Source organism: Micropterus dolomieu, linkage group LG06, assembly GCF_021292245.1.
Source record: "Micropterus dolomieu isolate WLL.071019.BEF.003 ecotype Adirondacks linkage group LG06, ASM2129224v1, whole genome shotgun sequence".
NCBI classification, from domain to species: Eukaryota; Metazoa; Chordata; class Actinopteri; order Centrarchiformes; family Centrarchidae; genus Micropterus; species Micropterus dolomieu.
In genome coordinates, this window is record NC_060155.1 from 14,979,249 (window position 1) to 14,996,173 (window position 16,925).

Genomic DNA, 16,925 nt, shown 5'->3' on the forward strand with positions numbered 1-16,925 from the left:
TCAGTATTCTTCCAACATTCATCCACAGTATTTTCAATACAGAATTCAATTATGCGGAACACCTGAGCAAACAATATCTCACAGCCAATTATTCAGTGCCTTAGAAACCATTGGCAAACAAATTAGCAATGTTAATGTGTGAAAGTGTCTTGATATTTTTGGCTGTGTGTGCTCACAAAGGCAGCAGCACACACACTCTCTAGCTTTTTGGGCCATTGTCGACTGATGAATTAAACAGATTGGATTTGATTTGAGAATAAAAAAAGAAATTTCAGGTGCCAGTCTGCACCCTCTTCCTCAGACGAGAGTCATCTTCAGACTGACATCACCAGTTTCTGCGTTCATCATTGTCAGAAGCTTCTAGATCATAAAAAATGAGGGTTTTGATTACAGACAGCTGTATTTCAGCTTCACTTTGAGGAGTGCTATTCTGGTTGACATTTCTGCTTCCAGACAGAACAATGAAAAGCTACCATGAGATATCTTGGCAAGACCATTGCCCTGTGTATTGATTGGGCAAAGGCCCAACATCCCCTCACTAAAAAGAGATTAAAATATCAGACTTGTCTAAGACATTTATGGAGTCTGTGACCTCAGCCAATGCTAAAGTGGAGTACATACATCATAGTCCATCTCTGTGAGCTAGACTGAGTCTTGAGTAGTACTGACAGAGAGAGGAAAGAGGCTGAGCATTCAACTGCACCTTCATGGGCTTATGTAGAAGGGATTTAGCTACAAATTGTGGGTGTAAATCAACTTAGTTGCTGTTTCATTAAAAATTCACACCACGTTGTTGTATGTAAATGTTTAACACTGCGAGCTGTTGTCTGCTTCTCTTACATCTTCTTTTTTGGTTAAAATGGGTGAGATAGATTCTGTGGGAAAGGCAGGGAGACAAAAGCGTGAAAGATGTGTGTATCCATTCACAGCTCCAGAGGACCTTCATTACAGAGCAAGCAGGTCCTGTCAACGTCTTTTCATTACATGGTCCCATATATCCACCCCTGGTGTCCAAACGGTTCGCTCTGTCGCCTGTCAAGAAAAGGCACTCTCGGGGAAAGTCGTCCTATCTCCCCGATCCCCCTCACCACGCCTGATTCCAGACTGTGAGGCGGGAGAGGCCAGGCAGAAAGGGAGGAATCGTGTTTGCCATCAACAGCTCAAGAGAGTAGCATGGCAGCAAGATTGATGACACCCTCCCTGAAAGTAACAAAAGAACTCCTGTGCACGAGGGCCCGCTTATGGGGCTTGATAGAGTTGTCATCCTCTTAATAAACAGCTCTGATATGTCAGCGGCAGTGGCAGCAGGGACTACACCATACTCACCCACCAAGCCATGGGCAAGACCACCTACTGGCATCACGGCACACACGTCCGTGGGCAATTTCTCCAAATGGAGGCCCCTGTGGGCGTTGGCAGGGCGATTACTGGAGAAGAATAAATAGACAACAAAAACAGTCCTGTCTCTTGATTTCATTGTTGTGCAAGAGAATCTGAAGGTAAATTATGCAACGTAAAAATCATCTTGGTTTTGCTGTAGTTGAGTTTATCTGTGTGACACAACTGGCACAAGTGGAGAACAGCGTCGGCTCCAGAACAAACAAGAAGCATAGAAAACCACAGAAGCAATTATGAAAGAAATTTACATTTTAGAAACAATTCCTTTTCTTGACAAAAGTTAGATGAGAACATTTCTCTGTTTAATATGGAGCTGGGGTCAGGAGAAGGTCAGCAAAATGAGGGACAAATCACATTAAATCCTGCTGACATGGCTGCTGGTATGGCTAATGTTAGCTAGCGTCATTTGTTAGCTAAGCTCTTGAAACAAAACATCTTTTTATACATTACATGACCTACCTAATTTACTAAATTATTTATTCAAACTACATTGATGATTCAGCTTGAAATGTTCAGCTGACTGCTAACTCACAGGCTTAACTAGTTGGCTAGCTAACAGTTAGCCTTAACAGGCATTTAACTGACATCTGCTGCAACTGACAAGTCCGAGCATAATTCGACATGTATGTTATTTAAGATGTTCATTCTAACAAAACTTAATTAAAGGAAAAGTTTGACATTTTGGGAAATATTCTTTTTCATTTTCCAGTTGCAGATTTAAAATTAATTATATCACATCATCAAAATAGTGTTGCCCTACTGTCGTGTTAATGTACTTTTTTTCTAACAGTTTTTTCTTCAGGTATTTGCTTGAGTGTGAGGGACATTAACACATACATAGGCTATACACAGATGTTTATAATAATTTCTATAATCTATAGAGGTTTATGGATATGGACATGGTTTCTTGCCAATCCCAAGAAAAAAAGTGTGAGCAAAAATTTAGTTTAGTTTAATTTAAAAAGTAAGTGTTTATTGCTCAAACTTACTTTTTAAATTAAACTAAACTAAATTTTGTAAGAATCTGTGGTACAATTGATCATGATTTTGTTTGACTTTAAGCTGCAGTTGTATTAAATTAAGTAGTCAAGTGGACATTAGATTATTCATTGACTGGAAACTCAACTGCAGAAACTGTATGTATGTTAATAAGAATATAGGCCTTCGTCAAAAACTAAAATAAAACTAACAGTATATCAGCTATTAAATAAACCATTATACTATCATTTCCATTTAAAACTGTAGTTCACAGGAGCATGAATTTTGTGTTCACTGTTCTCTGTTAATTTAAAAAAGTCCAAAAATAAGGCAGCAAATTTTATCAGCTGTAGACATCCCATATAAATTTGAGAGATCAGGATGAAAAACACACAAATTCATGCCAAGAAAATGGAGCAAAAATCATTTTATACAGTCTGCCACTTACACTATTCACTTATTTTTCACCAGAAACGTTGTTGTCTCTGTCACGATTCAATCTGCAGCACACTCCCCACACGCTGTATAATACCTAGTTAAAACCAGCAGGGTGTGAAATGGTATTTGGAAGTAAATGAAACTGACTATGAAACAGTGGAGTTGGGAGATATTGCCATGTCAAGATGACAGACAAGTCCTGGAATGGAGCAAAAAAGTTATTATCCCAAAGAAGAGCAAGGCTGGATTAAATATAACCCATGATGCCTCACGCTGCTCTGCCTTCATCCTCGCTGATACCGACGACAGAATATAGACAGAAATCACGCAAAAGCAACAATCCCAGCAGTAGCTATAGTGCTCATGCTGATTTTCATTTGAACAATCAATAGTATTTCATGCTGCCGTGCCAATAAGTGTTATTGCAAAGTGTTTGGTTATTGATGCTCCATATAAAGTGTTTTGAAGGAGCTTTAGAGGAACACAATCCCTCGAGGCTCCTCCTGGCCTGATTTACAGCTGAACCGATGAGTCACAGAGGACATGCTGGGCATTGAAATAGCGACAAGTATATTGTCAGCCTTATTAATTTTTAAGGTAGAGTGTTGTCCTGTGGTTTGTAGAGGACATCATGATAAATGACGGGGGGACCGCAGGGGTTAGGGCCTAATTGTTAAAAGGTTGAGTGGGGTAAAGGCATAAGCTTTGTGAAGGGTTTTTCATAAACCTTTGTGCTGTAGAGAAAGTTTGTCGTGCACTTTACTCAAAATCCTTTTCTGAGAATAGACAGTTAGCCCACTGGAGGAGTCACATGGTCAGAAACATCCTTCATTTGTGTCTCTGACTTAAAAAAACCTCGATTCAAAACATTATATTGATATCTCTGCTAAAAATAGCACCACTGTACGCTGCCCTGTCACTCCAGTTTCCTCTGTAGAGGCCTTCAATTATATTTTCGAAACCAGTTAGCTTTACATCATACAAGATCTGATACGTAATCATTTTCATCCAAGTGAATGGTGAATTTTGCCTTTAATATCACACAGTTACGCTGTAAAGGCATTGGCATTGTATGAAGTTATTTGGTTTTAATGTTTCCCCGCTGAATACATGTTGACTCCAATAAAGAACAATCTACAGGTTAAAGTACTTTAGTAGCTCAGTGGTTTAAAATAGAAACCATGGCCCCTTGTGCTGGCAGATGAAGTCCTACGTTGGTAGCTGCTGCCCTCTGCTGGAATATCTAGTGACTCTCTGAAATACCCTGCATTCCTGTTGACTTGCATTTTTCAATCTTCGTCATTTGTATCTTTGATTAATTATGAGACTGAAGCTAGAGAATGCTGCACTTTCTGCTTAACATGCGGTAGTGGGAAACCCAAAGAAGATGGTCATGCATTAGTGAACTTGAAAGGAGCAGCTAGTGTATGTCTGATTTTGTGACATATAAAGACTATCATGTTAGTGTTTTTCTTTAAATCCTTGCAAAATAATCCCACAAAGTTTCAGGAGCTTGACAGACTGGTGACTGGAGGTGCAGCTGTTCATGTAAAAGCAGAGGGGAAAGAACACAGCCTTGAAGGGAACCGGTGCTGATGGTCCCAGCTTCAGGTTGCTGCCTTCTGTCAAACAGGAAGTCTGTGATTCATCTGCAGGTGGAGTCAGGCACACTCACGTGGGAGAGCTTTCCTGCAACAGAGCAAGGATGACGGTGCTGAAGGTGGAGCTACAATCTACAGACAGGATCCTGAGATAGGTTCCTGAGGAAGACAGGGATGATGGTAGAGGTCTTGAAGCAGGCTGGAGCTTTTGCTTTATAGTTGGTGAGCTGTCTGAGCGTGGAGGCTTTCTTTACTTATGTAAAGGGAAATAAAAAACTTTAGGTGGCAGGTGACAATTCAGAATATAAAAATATAATGGAGTATAATGCAGTAAGGCTCTGAGGAATTCTTTGTTGCTCTCAAATAAGTTTTCTTCTGTAGATCAACTTTTCTCATTTAATATCATCTGTGCACAGTCAACACACATAGTCATGATTTAATCTTTTCTCCTCTTTTGTCTCCTTTGTTTGGGGAGGTAACCTCTTTAAATGTGCATGTGGCACCTTTTCACCTCAATAATAAATTCATTAATTTCACTCCTGGGCTTTCATAGCTCCTCTGTTTCAGCAAGTTTTCTGCTCATCTTCAAAATGTTCTGCGCATTCAAAATCTATCCCACATATATGTGTTTTCTGACATGTTAAGAGTAAAGTCATAATACTTACTCTGCTGTGCATTAGCCCAAGTTATTGCTCTACTGATATGGTAGTACCCCTCTCTGACCATCTGACAGACACAGACCTGTTTGGGACTGTACTCGAGGTGGAAAACCAAAAGTAACTGAAAACACTTCTGACTGGGCGTAGATTTCACCACAAATCCACACAACTGCTAATTTCAGCACCTCGGATAAAATGCAGCTCACATCCGCTTCAGCGGGAAGCATCCTGGAGTAGTGATGTAAACGCAGGAAAACTCCTTCAAGTCACTTCAGCTCTGTTATGAAATGATGATCATACTGATGAGACTTGTACCGACAGTCACATCAGATTCCCACACCATCAGCAAGTCTACACTCTGCACTGATGTGTTCTGGTTGAAAACATTACCCTGAGTTTGAGAGGAGTTTAAAAATTTAGGGATACATATCTTGGCTTTATGATGAAGAATGGACTGGTTATACACAACAAGGAATCCTGTTGATGTCATTTTTATGTAAATAGCCACTCACACCATTTAAACACAAAATTGTCTATTTGTAAAAGAAAATTAATTAATTAGGCATGAGAAATGGGCTGAATCCACAAATCCTCAAAATAATTAAAATTTCTACGTATTACGTATTGGGCAAACCTTGTTTGTTCAATGTTTTTGTTCTCAACTAAATTTTTTTGACAAATTAAATTAGCTGTAGTTCTGCTTTCTGTTACAAGGCAGATAAAGAGATGGTTAGCATAATGAAAAATGATGCCATTTTGTAGAGATAACGTTTGATCATAAAGATATGTCGGCCTGACAAAACAATGCCATCAGACGAGATGGGAATAAAAACGAGTTGAAAGATTTTATACAGTATGTGTGTGTGTGTATATTTGATTGAAGAAAGCCCTGATACAGATGACACAGAGACAGGATTGTTGTACTCTACAGCAAAAAACACCTTTTTCCGGCTCTATGTAATTATTTAATCCTTACAAGAGAAGAGTGAAAAAATATATAAATCTCGAGTGGGCAAGAATTAAAGGACTCTCCAGTAATCTTCCAGAAATGTCTGGAACATACATTTTCTGACTACCTCCCTTCATAATCATTTTTATTCAGTCCCTTTGTTTCCAGTACTTTTTGTCTGCCAGGGATCTTATTTATTAAAAAAGAAAGCTCTGAATATATAAAAATATGTTAATCTGCCACAACACTTACACAAACAATAATAATTTCACACGTCTAATCAAGGATGGGTCATTGTTTATTTTCACTTTGTTGTTTTCTTTTCAAATGAGAAATTGCTCATTTATCAGCATGGAGATATCAGTCTGGTAGTGCTTGACGTAGGTCCAAAATGTATTCACACACTTCTAGTAAAACCGGTGAGAATTCTCCGCATACGTACATGTTTTTGTTTGTAAGATGAAACGTGTATGTAAGAGAGTTACTAGTGGTATCCTCCCTCTATAATAGGCAGAACAATTTACCATAAGTCTCACAACAGACCAGTAGATCAGCTTGCATTATGCCTTCAGGCAAATGTGACACAGCAATGAAAACTCAACTTGTTTTGTCTGAGAATGACATGTTGCTTAACATGGGCTGTTATTTCATCATCCACCAGGAACACAACCTGATTAATTCAACATTTAAATGTATTGACTTTTGTGTGAGTCATTTAAGTTTTTTTGTGTTTTATATGTGTGAAGAGTTTTATCCAATGTGATATTGTGTAACACACAGTTTACCGCATTAAATATTAACTCAATTTTGCCAAAATAATCCAGAGCTTTCAACTGCATTTCACTTTAGTATGGAACTATGGACACATGAAAGCAGATGGTCATAGATGGAGGGGAAATAGTAATGCAGTAAGGCTCTCAGGCATTCTTTGTAGCTCTCAAATAAGTTTTCACCTGTAGATCAACTTTTCTCATTTAATATAATCCGTGCACAGTCAACACACGTAGTCATAATACTTACTCTGCTGTGCATTAGCCTTAGTTATTGCTCTACTTATATGGTAGTACCCCTTTCTGACCAACTGACAGACACAGACCCGTTTGGGACTGTACTGGAGGTGGAAAACCAAAACTAACTGAAAACACTGATTGGGCGTAGATCTCACCATAAATCCATGCAACTGTTAACTTCAGCACCTCGGATAAAGTGCAGCTCCCATCCTTTTCAGCGGTAAGCATCCTGGAGTAGCGAGGCAATCCCAAACAGAGCAAAGGTGTCTGTAAGCGTGGGGGATGCAGCCACAACAGCGACACAGAGCTACCAGTCAGAGGAAAGACTGCAGTCTTAACTTTATACAAGTCTAAATAACTGTAGATATCCAGGAAATACTAAAACAGTCACGCACACATGACTGGAAGCAACCATTCCATTATGAATATTATTTCTCCAAATATTACAACTTTTTCTCATACTATTATGACTTTATTCTCAAAAATCATTAGCTAACAGACTACTATTCTTCCTTTTGGTTTATGTTATTCCCTCACTAATTTGAGGCTATTAACTGTTTGTGTACCAAATACACTGACTTTGGTGCTCATGATTTCTGTAAAATTAGCTGAACGTTTGAATTGTGGAGAATCTAACCAATCTAACAATGTGTAGCATGTCCATACTGACAAATGTTTAAACGTTTAAATTTGTATGTGCGATCTAAGCAGCTTACAATTAGCTTAAGCGGGCCACCCGGGGGGATTTAAGAGGTTATTTGCATTCAAAGATCTTCTATAAAACCCAGGCCCAGCGTCTAATTGAGACCTGTGTTTATTTGTCAAAATGTGTAGCCACACCCAGCCAGTAAAAGAGATCGTCATCTAATTGGAACTTTGCTTTTAACTGAAGTTTTATAGTGTGCCTATTTGAAAAACAATCTATAAAATAATTTATAAAATTGCCTTCATGTAATCCAAAAGAAACTACTAGTAAACATAATGGTATCAATGATTAAAATTGCCAGTTAATAATTCCATTTTATTAAATATATATAAAACAAGATGTGTTAGCATAAATAAAAAGCTTTTAAAAAGTTTGAGAATTAGACATATAGATTAATTAATGTCTTCCAATCATATTGCATTCATTTTCCTTGAAAACATTAAGTCTCAATTTAAGCATGTTAAGCTCCAGGTTGTTCTGGTGCGGTCAGAACAACCCAGAGCCTAACATGCTCAAAACTGTGGAGATGACCGTGGACTTCAGGAGGAGCCCCCCCACTCTGCCCCCCATCACCATACTCAACAGCCCTGTGTCTGCTGGGGAATCCTTCAGGTTTCTGGGTTCCACTATATCCCAGGACCTGAAGTGGGAGCCCAACACTGACACCATTATCAAGAAGGCCCAGCAGAGGACGTACTTCCTGCATCAGCTCAGGAAGCTCAACCTGCCCAAGGACCTGCTCATCCAGTTCTACACAGCCATCATCCAGTCTGTCCTCTGCACCTCCATCACTGTCTGGTTTAGATCTGCCACCAAAAAGGACAGGAGCAGACTACAACATACAGTCAGGACTGCAGAAAAAATAATCGGTGCCAACCTGCCCTCCATTCAGGACTTATACATTTCCAGAGTCAGGAAACGGGCAGGAAACATCACTGCAGATCCACCTCACCCCGGACACAACCTGTTCCAGCTCCTCCCCTCTGGTGGGCGCTACAGAGCACTGTACGCCAAAACCAACAGACACAGAAGCGGTTTCTTCCCACAAGCCATCACTCTGATGAACAGCTGATTTATAACTCACAGTGTCAGGAACAATTCCTGTGCAATAACCCAGTAACTCTGCCTCTAATCAGCACCTGTTTACTGGTTTCCACTTATTATTTATTTATTCACCATTCTCTATTTCAGTGCTGTTCATACTATGTCATATTGTATATACTGTATACCAATACACCTACCTCAGGTCATAAGGTCATAGGTCTTACTTATTTTTTCCTTTGCACTATGCTCCATCACACTGTGTACATGTGTACATGTATGCATGTATGTGTATGTGTACCTGTATATCATATCCACCTTCAACATATTCATAATGAGAATAGTATACTCTTGCATCCTTTGCACTCTGATCACTTCACTATTTGTCAATATGTCTATATTGTTTTGTCATAGTGTGTATATTAGTGTTGTCTATTCTGTAGTTTGTGTCTGATTTTATTTTATTATTGTATTATTGTATAAGTAAGCACATCGTGAGCAATGTACAATCCTGAGTCAAATTCTTCGTATGTGTACACATACCTGGCAATAAAACTGATTCTGATTCTGATTCATGTTCAGTCAAAACAAATGGTCCCGGCCACAGAGATGTAGCAGGAGCTTGTTCCCCATCCAGTCATCCTTTTTAGTGCTGTTGAAATTGAAAAAGACTGCATCATGCTTGACATCAAAGAGGAGTCTTCTGTGCTCTTTGCTCTGTGAGAAACACCCTCATTAAGTCACTTGTTTGCTTTGATATTTGCCAAAAAAAAAAAATTCCACACCTCTAATCAAGGATGGGTCATTGATTTCACCATTATCACCTTGTTGTTTTCTTTTAAAATGACAGATTGCTCATTTATCAATGTATTCACACACTTCCAGTAAAACCGGTGAGAATTCTCCACATACTTACATGTTTTTTTTGTAAGATGAAACGTGTATGTAAGAGAGTTACTAGTGGCATCCTCCCTCTATAATAGGCAACAATTTACCAAAAGACTCACAATAGACCAGTAGAGCAGCTTGCATTATGCCTTCAGGCAAATGTGACAAAGCTGTGAAAACTCAGCTTGTTTTGTCTGAGAATGACATGTTGCTTAACATGGGCTGTTGTTTTATCACCGGGAAAACAACCTGATCAATTCAATATTTAAATGTATTGACTTTTGGTGGAATGTTTTTGAGAAAATTGTATTTAAAAACAAGCGAGTCATTTAAGTTTTTTGTCTAGAGTTTTGTCTAATGTGATATTGTGTAACACACAGTTTACCGCATTAAATATCAACTCGATTTTGCCAATATAATCCAGAGCTTTCAACTGCATTTCAGTTTAGTATGGAACTATGGACACATGAAAGCAGATGGTCATAGGAAGGGAAATAGTAACCCCCCAAACCCATATATGTTCACAGTTGGTTATTGGCATCAGTCCGTCTCCACAACAAATTCATTGAGCCATCAATTTCATTATTTTATGTGCATCTATTCACTACATCAGGATATTTATAGAATATATAATACAACATATTAATATTGATGTCATGAGATTAATTTCAAATATCCTGCCCAGCTTTATGAAAAATAAGCATTCATATCTTTCAACAACAAATATAATTCCAATTTAAAACTGATGCTTTCCAATCAACTGTACTGTCTTTTTACTTACTTGTCTTTGTAAAGAGCAGGTAGACTTTTCTCACCCCTTCCAGTGGTAAGAAAAGTCCAGTCTCCTAATGGTTCAGTGTTAGGGTTGTCATTCCTCATCTTCATGTACTGTTCTGGAGCTCTGAGTCCATCAGGTGGTGCTGTACATCCACAGAACTGCAAAACAAGAGCCAGACCAAACCAGAATGAACCAATTCCAAACAAAGAATAAACTTTAAAAGGCACAGCAATGGATGTATTCACAGTAAATCCAAAAGGAATGAAATTTGATTATGTGGAAGATTTTTCAAACATAGAAGAGTCTATAAATACTAACATTTTGTTACTGAATTCGCTTTGCACATTTCCTGCTCGCTAGTTTGAATCCAGGGCTCAACATTGACAGAGGGCTGCAGGCTGCAGAAGATAAATGTTTGCATTTATAGTTTGTTTCTGCCTATACAGATTCACAACAACGACCTGAGATACGCGGTGGTGGGGACCGCTGTCTTTGAAAGCAGGTTCAAAGAAGTGTCCAATCCCTGCAACAGTCCCAGATGGTGCGGCATGGTATTTTAGCCCGGGGCCTGAAGAAGGCCGACATAAGAACCCCAGCCAGTCTCATCCGTGGACAATCCTGGGGAGAAGTATTCATCAAAACCACTTTTCCACTTAGAGGGAAGGCTCACTGCAAATATGAAGTTATTCTGAGTGATCACTTTTACCTGATAAAACGTCTCTATTATGTTATATTGTGTAGGCTACCATATGCAATGGCCTTCACACTCAGATGTCAATCCAGCTGAACACCTATGGGAGATTTTGGACTAATGAGTTAGATAGCACTTTCCACCACCAAATGAGGAAATATCTTTGGGGGAAACGGTGTTCCTTTAGCAGAGTTCATGGACTAGGGGAACTTTTCCATGGAGAAGTGAAACGGTTATGGAGACGTGATGTTTCTCATTTGAACAATTTGATTGTCCTGTAATTTGGCACCCATCTATAATAGCAGTAAGTATATATTCAGTTAAAATTGTATTTTACCACTTAAAATATTATGCTATCAACATATCATGTCCAAGTTTGTAAAGCTACAAAACAAAGCTAAAAACTACGCCATTAAAGATAAGCTAGCTGGTGAGAAGCCACAGCTAGCCATTGCTAAAGCCACATTTACAGGGATTCAAATTAGTTTCCCATATGAATGAGAAAGTATTCAAATCCAATCATGACAAAAAGTAGTAACAGCAGCTTATTTACCGACTGGAAGTCCTGCTAAAAGATTACTGGCCTAGCTAGCAGAGTAGCTAGCAGTACCAACCATGTTAGCCCCTGACTCCCTCAGGGTTTGAAAGTTGCTGCAGAAAGTTTCCTACAACATAAACTAGAGGCTAAAGCCTTTAACTTAACGATTTGTACATGATTTGGCTAAGCAGCTTTAAAATGTAAAACCTGTCTTTCTTTAGTAAACTTACTGTTCTCAGTCTTTGTAGGGCAGTGGAGGCCTAACATTAGATAATGTTAACGTTACACACATGGGCAATTATATCTACATTAGACCAATAAAGTGTGGTGATTATGCTTTTAATAAACCAAAATATCTTCAATGCTACAAGCTAACCCTTTAATCAATCACAGTCGAAGTCAAGCAGGTGTAAAGCATCTCTGCATTGTAATGATTGTTTAAACCATTATTATGGATGTACTTTAAACATAATTTGCTCACGTGTGCATCCAGGGCAAAACCAACTCCAAATGATGTCTCGTTGTGGGATTACATAATGCCTCCCATTGAAACCAGTAGGCCTACTCTCCAACATTAACGTTATAGCTGACGTCTGCCGCATGGTGGCGTCTTGGACTGGTGACCTGGTGTTTTTGTGCTGAGAATGTTGTAGGCTACATTTTGTTGAGATCCAACAATGTACGTTTTGAAAAAGTGGCCACCCACCATCACAACCTCTTTCACACGTTTACTTCTTTTTTGTGTGCTTTAATTGTAATTCCTCATGACCTGTGTGGTTGAGGATGCACACACCCACACCTGTTTCCCTTTCCTCGTGGGGACATCTTATTGATAATGCATTCCCTAGCCCCTTACCCTAATCAGAACCATCACAACCACACACACACGCGCACACACACACACACACACACGCACACACACGCACACACACGCACACAACTGTAGGGTCACGCATAGTAACACTCAGCAGAGCTCAGGCTAGAGGGCGTTGCAGCCTCGTCTGCAGCCTGTCCAATGATGTGCTTTCAGTCACCTTGGAGTAAACAGGCTGTAGTCTCTCCGACCAATCAAAGACGCGACATCCCAGTTCCTGCTCTTATAAATGTGCTCAGATCCGGAGGTTCCGCACCGGAGAATGAGAGAGGTACAAGCGATACATCAAACGACAAGACACTGGACCTGCCAGTCCTTTAGTTTTTATTTCAATTTCCCCGTTTCTCCAGGTAAATTTGTTGTGTTTTTCTTCACCTGTTTTTTGTTCCGTGTTTAACTTCATCACGGAAGAGCAGTGAGCTCAGCATCGAGGCTACTACTCACTGTACCAGATTTTTCATTGTTCCAGACTTTAGACAATGACTTCGTACTTACCTGCTTAAGGGCTTCATTCTCTCTTCGGCTCGTGTTTTAATCTGGCTTAGTTGTTTAACTATGCGAGTCTTTAGTAGTTTTTAAATACGGCTTTTAGTTGTAGGCGATGGACCACAGCGAGGAAACGTATGATGTAATATTGCCTCGCGCTGGCAGTGTTGTAACCATGACTACAACAACATGATGTAGCCCACGGTGTTTGTTCCGTTTTTTTTTTTTTTAGGTATATTAGTTTTCCACGAGCCATTATGTGAGCTGGCGGTCTATGTCGTTAAATTGAATCTTAATAACTTAATCCTCATGCGGTGGCAAGTGGCTTTTCCATTTGTTTTCAACGTGGAGGGGGGAGGGGAAAAGACTGGAAATGTGCTTTCTTTTACATTCTCAACGCGTTTTTCCGCCCTTTTCTCCTTTCTGGAAGAAGAGACAATGGTGCTGGTTTTTGTGGGGGGGTGGGGTGTTTTTCGCCCTTAACCCCGCTTTACGCAACATGTGATCCAGAGCGCGCCGTGGTCTCATAGCTGCATCTCTTCTCCTTCTCCTCAGGTGTGTTATAGTAGGAAATAAAGATGGCCACGTCCGCCAGCGCCACATTGAGTAAAGCTGTCAAGCAGCAGTACATGGAGCTCCCTCAGGGGGATAAAGTCCAAGCCATGTATATTTGGATTGATGGGACCGGAGAGGGGCTCCGGTGCAAAACCAGGACGCTGGATTTTGAACCCAAGAGCATCGAAGGTAAGTGACCTCCTGAATCTTCCCGACTGTTTTTCTAATGGCACCATAAACTCTACAGTGTTATATCATATTTCCTCCTCCTGTAGATCTGCCTGAGTGGAACTTTGATGGCTCAAGCACCTACCAGGCTGAGGGATCCAACAGCGACATGTATCTGATTCCTGCTGCCATGTTCCGAGATCCATTCCGTAAAGACCCCAACAAGCTGGTCCTGTGTGAAGTGTTGAAGTACAATGGCAAACCAGCAGGTAACAAAGAATCTTAGAAACTCTGTCTACAAAATAACAATATGAAGATGAAACATAGTAATTTGAAAGATGCTGTAACTGTAATACTAAACATGAAGCAGACTTGGGCTGGACATGGGGACATCTAGAAATATGACTTGGCTCCAGAAATCCGTTATGCCCATAGAAATGGAGGTATATTTAGTTTCTATGATTCCTTATGTTTGCTGAAACGAGCATCTATACTGAAATGGGTCACGCTCTGTGGTTCCTTTCAAACACCATGTAAAAATATGGCGTGCACATAGACATGCTCTGACACACAGATGCATGCTTGCACATGCATGCACTCCATTGTCACGTGCATGCGCACTAATGCAGGTGTTTCGAAGTTGAGGCTTGTACATGTAGAAGTGATTTCTATATCAGCCTTTCATCTAGCAAGGTTATGGGCAGAAGAAATGGAAATTTAAAACTAACTGAATTCTACAGTTTTGCTCGTCCACTTTACATCTTGAGCGGAGTTCTCAACACTTGGCAATTTTATTGTTTATAACTTCCATGATGGAAACCAAAGTAGTTGTGAAATTAGGACATTTTTTAAAAAAAAATTGCATAGCTATTTAAATCATACTAAAGGTGACTTGCAAAACTGGCTGAGGTAACTGGACATGACTGTACTGGTCTTCTAAACTGACTTGTGTGTTGTGCAGAAACCAACCTTCGCATCACATGCAAGAAAGTGATGGAGATGGTGGAGGACCAGCATCCCTGGTTTGGCATGGAGCAGGAGTATACCATTCTGGGCACTGACGGACACCCTTTTGGGTGGCCATCTAATGGATTTCCTGGACCACAAGGTAAGCAGCTAGTTCAAAGTGTTTATGTAAATATGTTTCCTGCATGAATCAAAGTCTGGATGGCTTGTTTAACTATTACTATATTTATAGGTCCATACTACTGTGGCGTGGGGGCTGACAAAGCCTATGGCAGAGATATAGTGGAGGCCCATTACAGAGCTTGTCTGTATGCTGGAGTCCAGATTTGTGGCACAAATGCAGAAGTGATGCCAGCTCAGGTAAAGATGATTGATTTAAAAAAAATTATAATAATCATGTTTGGACATGTGTTAAACAGCCAGTTACAAAATGTAACTTATAATGGTGAACTGGCATGTGTGTTCAGTGGGAGTTCCAGGTTGGTCCTTGTGAAGGGATCAACATGGGGGATCATCTGTGGGTGGCACGCTTCCTCCTGCACCGTGTCTGTGAAGATTTTGGCGTTGTAGCCTCATTTGACCCAAAGCCAATCCCTGGTAACTGGAACGGTGCTGGCTGCCATACAAACTTTAGCACAAAAGAGATGCGGGAAGATGGTGGCTTAAAGTGAGTACCAAAGCATCATGGGGTTGACTTGACAGCTCTGTTCTAATGAAGTGTTTAGCATTTTAAATCTGACGGGGAATCTTGTCACTTCTGCCTTCAGAGCTATTGAAGATTCCATTGAGAAGCTTGGGAAGAGGCACAGCTATCACATCCGTGCCTATGATCCCAAAGGGGGGCTCGACAATGCCCGCCGTCTCACTGGCCACCATGAAACCTCAAACATCCATGAATTCTCGGCTGGTGTGGCCAATCGTGGTGCCAGCATCCGCATTCCTCGCGCCGTCGGCCAGGAGAAGAAGGGCTACTTTGAAGACCGCCGCCCATCTGCCAACTGCGACCCGTATGGCGTGACCGAGGCCCTGATCCGCACCTGTTTGCTGAACGAGGAGGGAGATGAACCTGCGGATTACTAAATCCACAACTCAGACTTGACTCCCACTGCCCTCCTGAATTATCATCTTTAAACTAGTACTGTATTTCTATCCCACTGAGATGATTAAACCTGCATTTTAATGGTTTAAAGTTGGCTGGTCAACTTAAAACATGACAAGTTAATATCCTTTGGTAGTTTGTAACGGCAACAATGACAGGGTATGTCTTTCCCCTTGTGTTTAGAAGGGATCGGCTTTTGTAACACTGTTTTATAGCCCATGTCATCTGTTGGTGACTAAAATGAACTAAAGCGCACAGAAGAGTAGAGCTGCTGAAGCTGGGCAGCATGTGTAACTTAATAAATCTGACTAGTTCATGTACTGTTGATATATGTTGACTTGCTTTTTCAACTATCCAGTCGTCAACATTACTAATTCATTGATTTGTTTTTTATGAAGTGTCTATTTTTTAAATGGCAGTGTTCAATGTCTTCAGATTTTGAGAAACTGGGTCAACCTGTATGGTACACTTTGTAGATGTCTGTACCCAGACGTATGTTGTTCAAATGTGGTTGATCTGTCCATAATGCCATTTGTAGATTTCCTCAAGGAGTTTTATCCTTTTAACTGCAATATTGTAATGCACGCAAGTTGGTAAAACGTCATGTTTACCGAACCTGGTGTTTTTATTGATGCATTTAAAATGTTTATTTTTATCACTGCATGGCTGTATGACTCTTGACTTTACAGGAATAGTTTGACATTTTAGTCCATATGCTTATTCCCAAGTTGGAGAACATTTACATTGCATTTATTCATTTTAGTTACAATTGCTTAATATCAGAGGTCACCTCTGGCACAACTAGGCGGTGGCTGTGTCACAGTAGGGAGTTGAACCCGGGTCTCACACCAAAGCCATGTGTCTTATCCATTACGCCATCTCTACCAGCCTTTACAGTAATTATAAGGCTACATTAGCCTAAACAGGGAAACTGCTTGCCTGGCTTTATCCAACAGTAACAAAACCTGCCAAGCAGCACCTACAAAAACTACTGAATTAACACTTTGATAGACAAACTGTTCACTTCAGACAGAGCCAGGCATCCTCATTTCCAGTGACTATGCTAAGCTAACAGCTGCTGGCTGCAGCTTCATATTTACTA

General features: G+C 40.2%; 1 protein-coding gene and 1 long non-coding RNA gene across 7 annotated transcripts in view; one reads left to right on the forward strand and one right to left on the reverse strand.

The window, feature by feature from the left end:
* LOC123972596 overlaps nt 1-13,187 on the reverse strand; it is a 25,570-nt gene extending 12,383 nt beyond the window's left edge. For 2 of the 5 annotated variants that reach the window (XR_006825438.1, XR_006825435.1), the window contains exons 1-5: nt 13,045-13,187; nt 11,153-11,237; nt 10,765-11,064; nt 10,450-10,604; nt 9,324-9,432 (exon numbers count right to left, since the gene is read on the reverse strand). This is a non-coding gene — a long non-coding RNA (uncharacterized LOC123972596). Of the gene's footprint in view, nt 1-9,323; nt 9,433-10,449; nt 10,605-10,764; nt 11,065-11,152; nt 11,238-12,156; nt 12,325-13,044 lie in introns of those variants that run through there. The other 3 variants (XR_006825437.1, XR_006825439.1, XR_006825436.1) reach the window with 3 other exon arrangements.
* glula (glutamate-ammonia ligase (glutamine synthase) a) lies at nt 12,747-16,484 on the forward strand. Of its 2 annotated transcripts, none has more exons than XM_046052131.1 (7): nt 12,747-12,899; nt 13,591-13,779; nt 13,866-14,027; nt 14,720-14,866; nt 14,957-15,084; nt 15,192-15,391; nt 15,492-16,484. In XM_046052131.1, the coding sequence occupies exons 2-7, from the start codon at nt 13,614-13,616 to the stop codon at nt 15,802-15,804; spliced, it is 1,116 nt and encodes a 371-aa protein (XP_045908087.1). In that variant the 5' UTR covers nt 12,747-12,899; nt 13,591-13,613; the 3' UTR covers nt 15,805-16,484. The 2 variants fall into 2 exon arrangements, with proteins under 2 accessions (XP_045908087.1, XP_045908088.1); XM_046052132.1 differs by lacking the exon at nt 12,747-12,899 and adding an exon at nt 13,325-13,476.
* Nucleotides 16,485-16,925: the final 441 nt, after the last annotated feature.

Bases quoted from the DNA above. Each gene is read 5' to 3' on its own strand.
- glula (XM_046052131.1), top strand. From the start codon at position 13,614: ATGGCCACGTCCGCCAGCGCCACATTGAGTAAAGCTGTCAAGCAGCAG. The intron at 15,085-15,191 runs GTAAAGATGATT...ATGTGTGTTCAG, and splicing joins CAGAAGTGATGCCAGCTCAG to TGGGAGTTCCAGGTTGGTCC. The intron at 15,392-15,491 runs GTGAGTACCAAA...TTCTGCCTTCAG, and splicing joins CGGGAAGATGGTGGCTTAAA to AGCTATTGAAGATTCCATTG.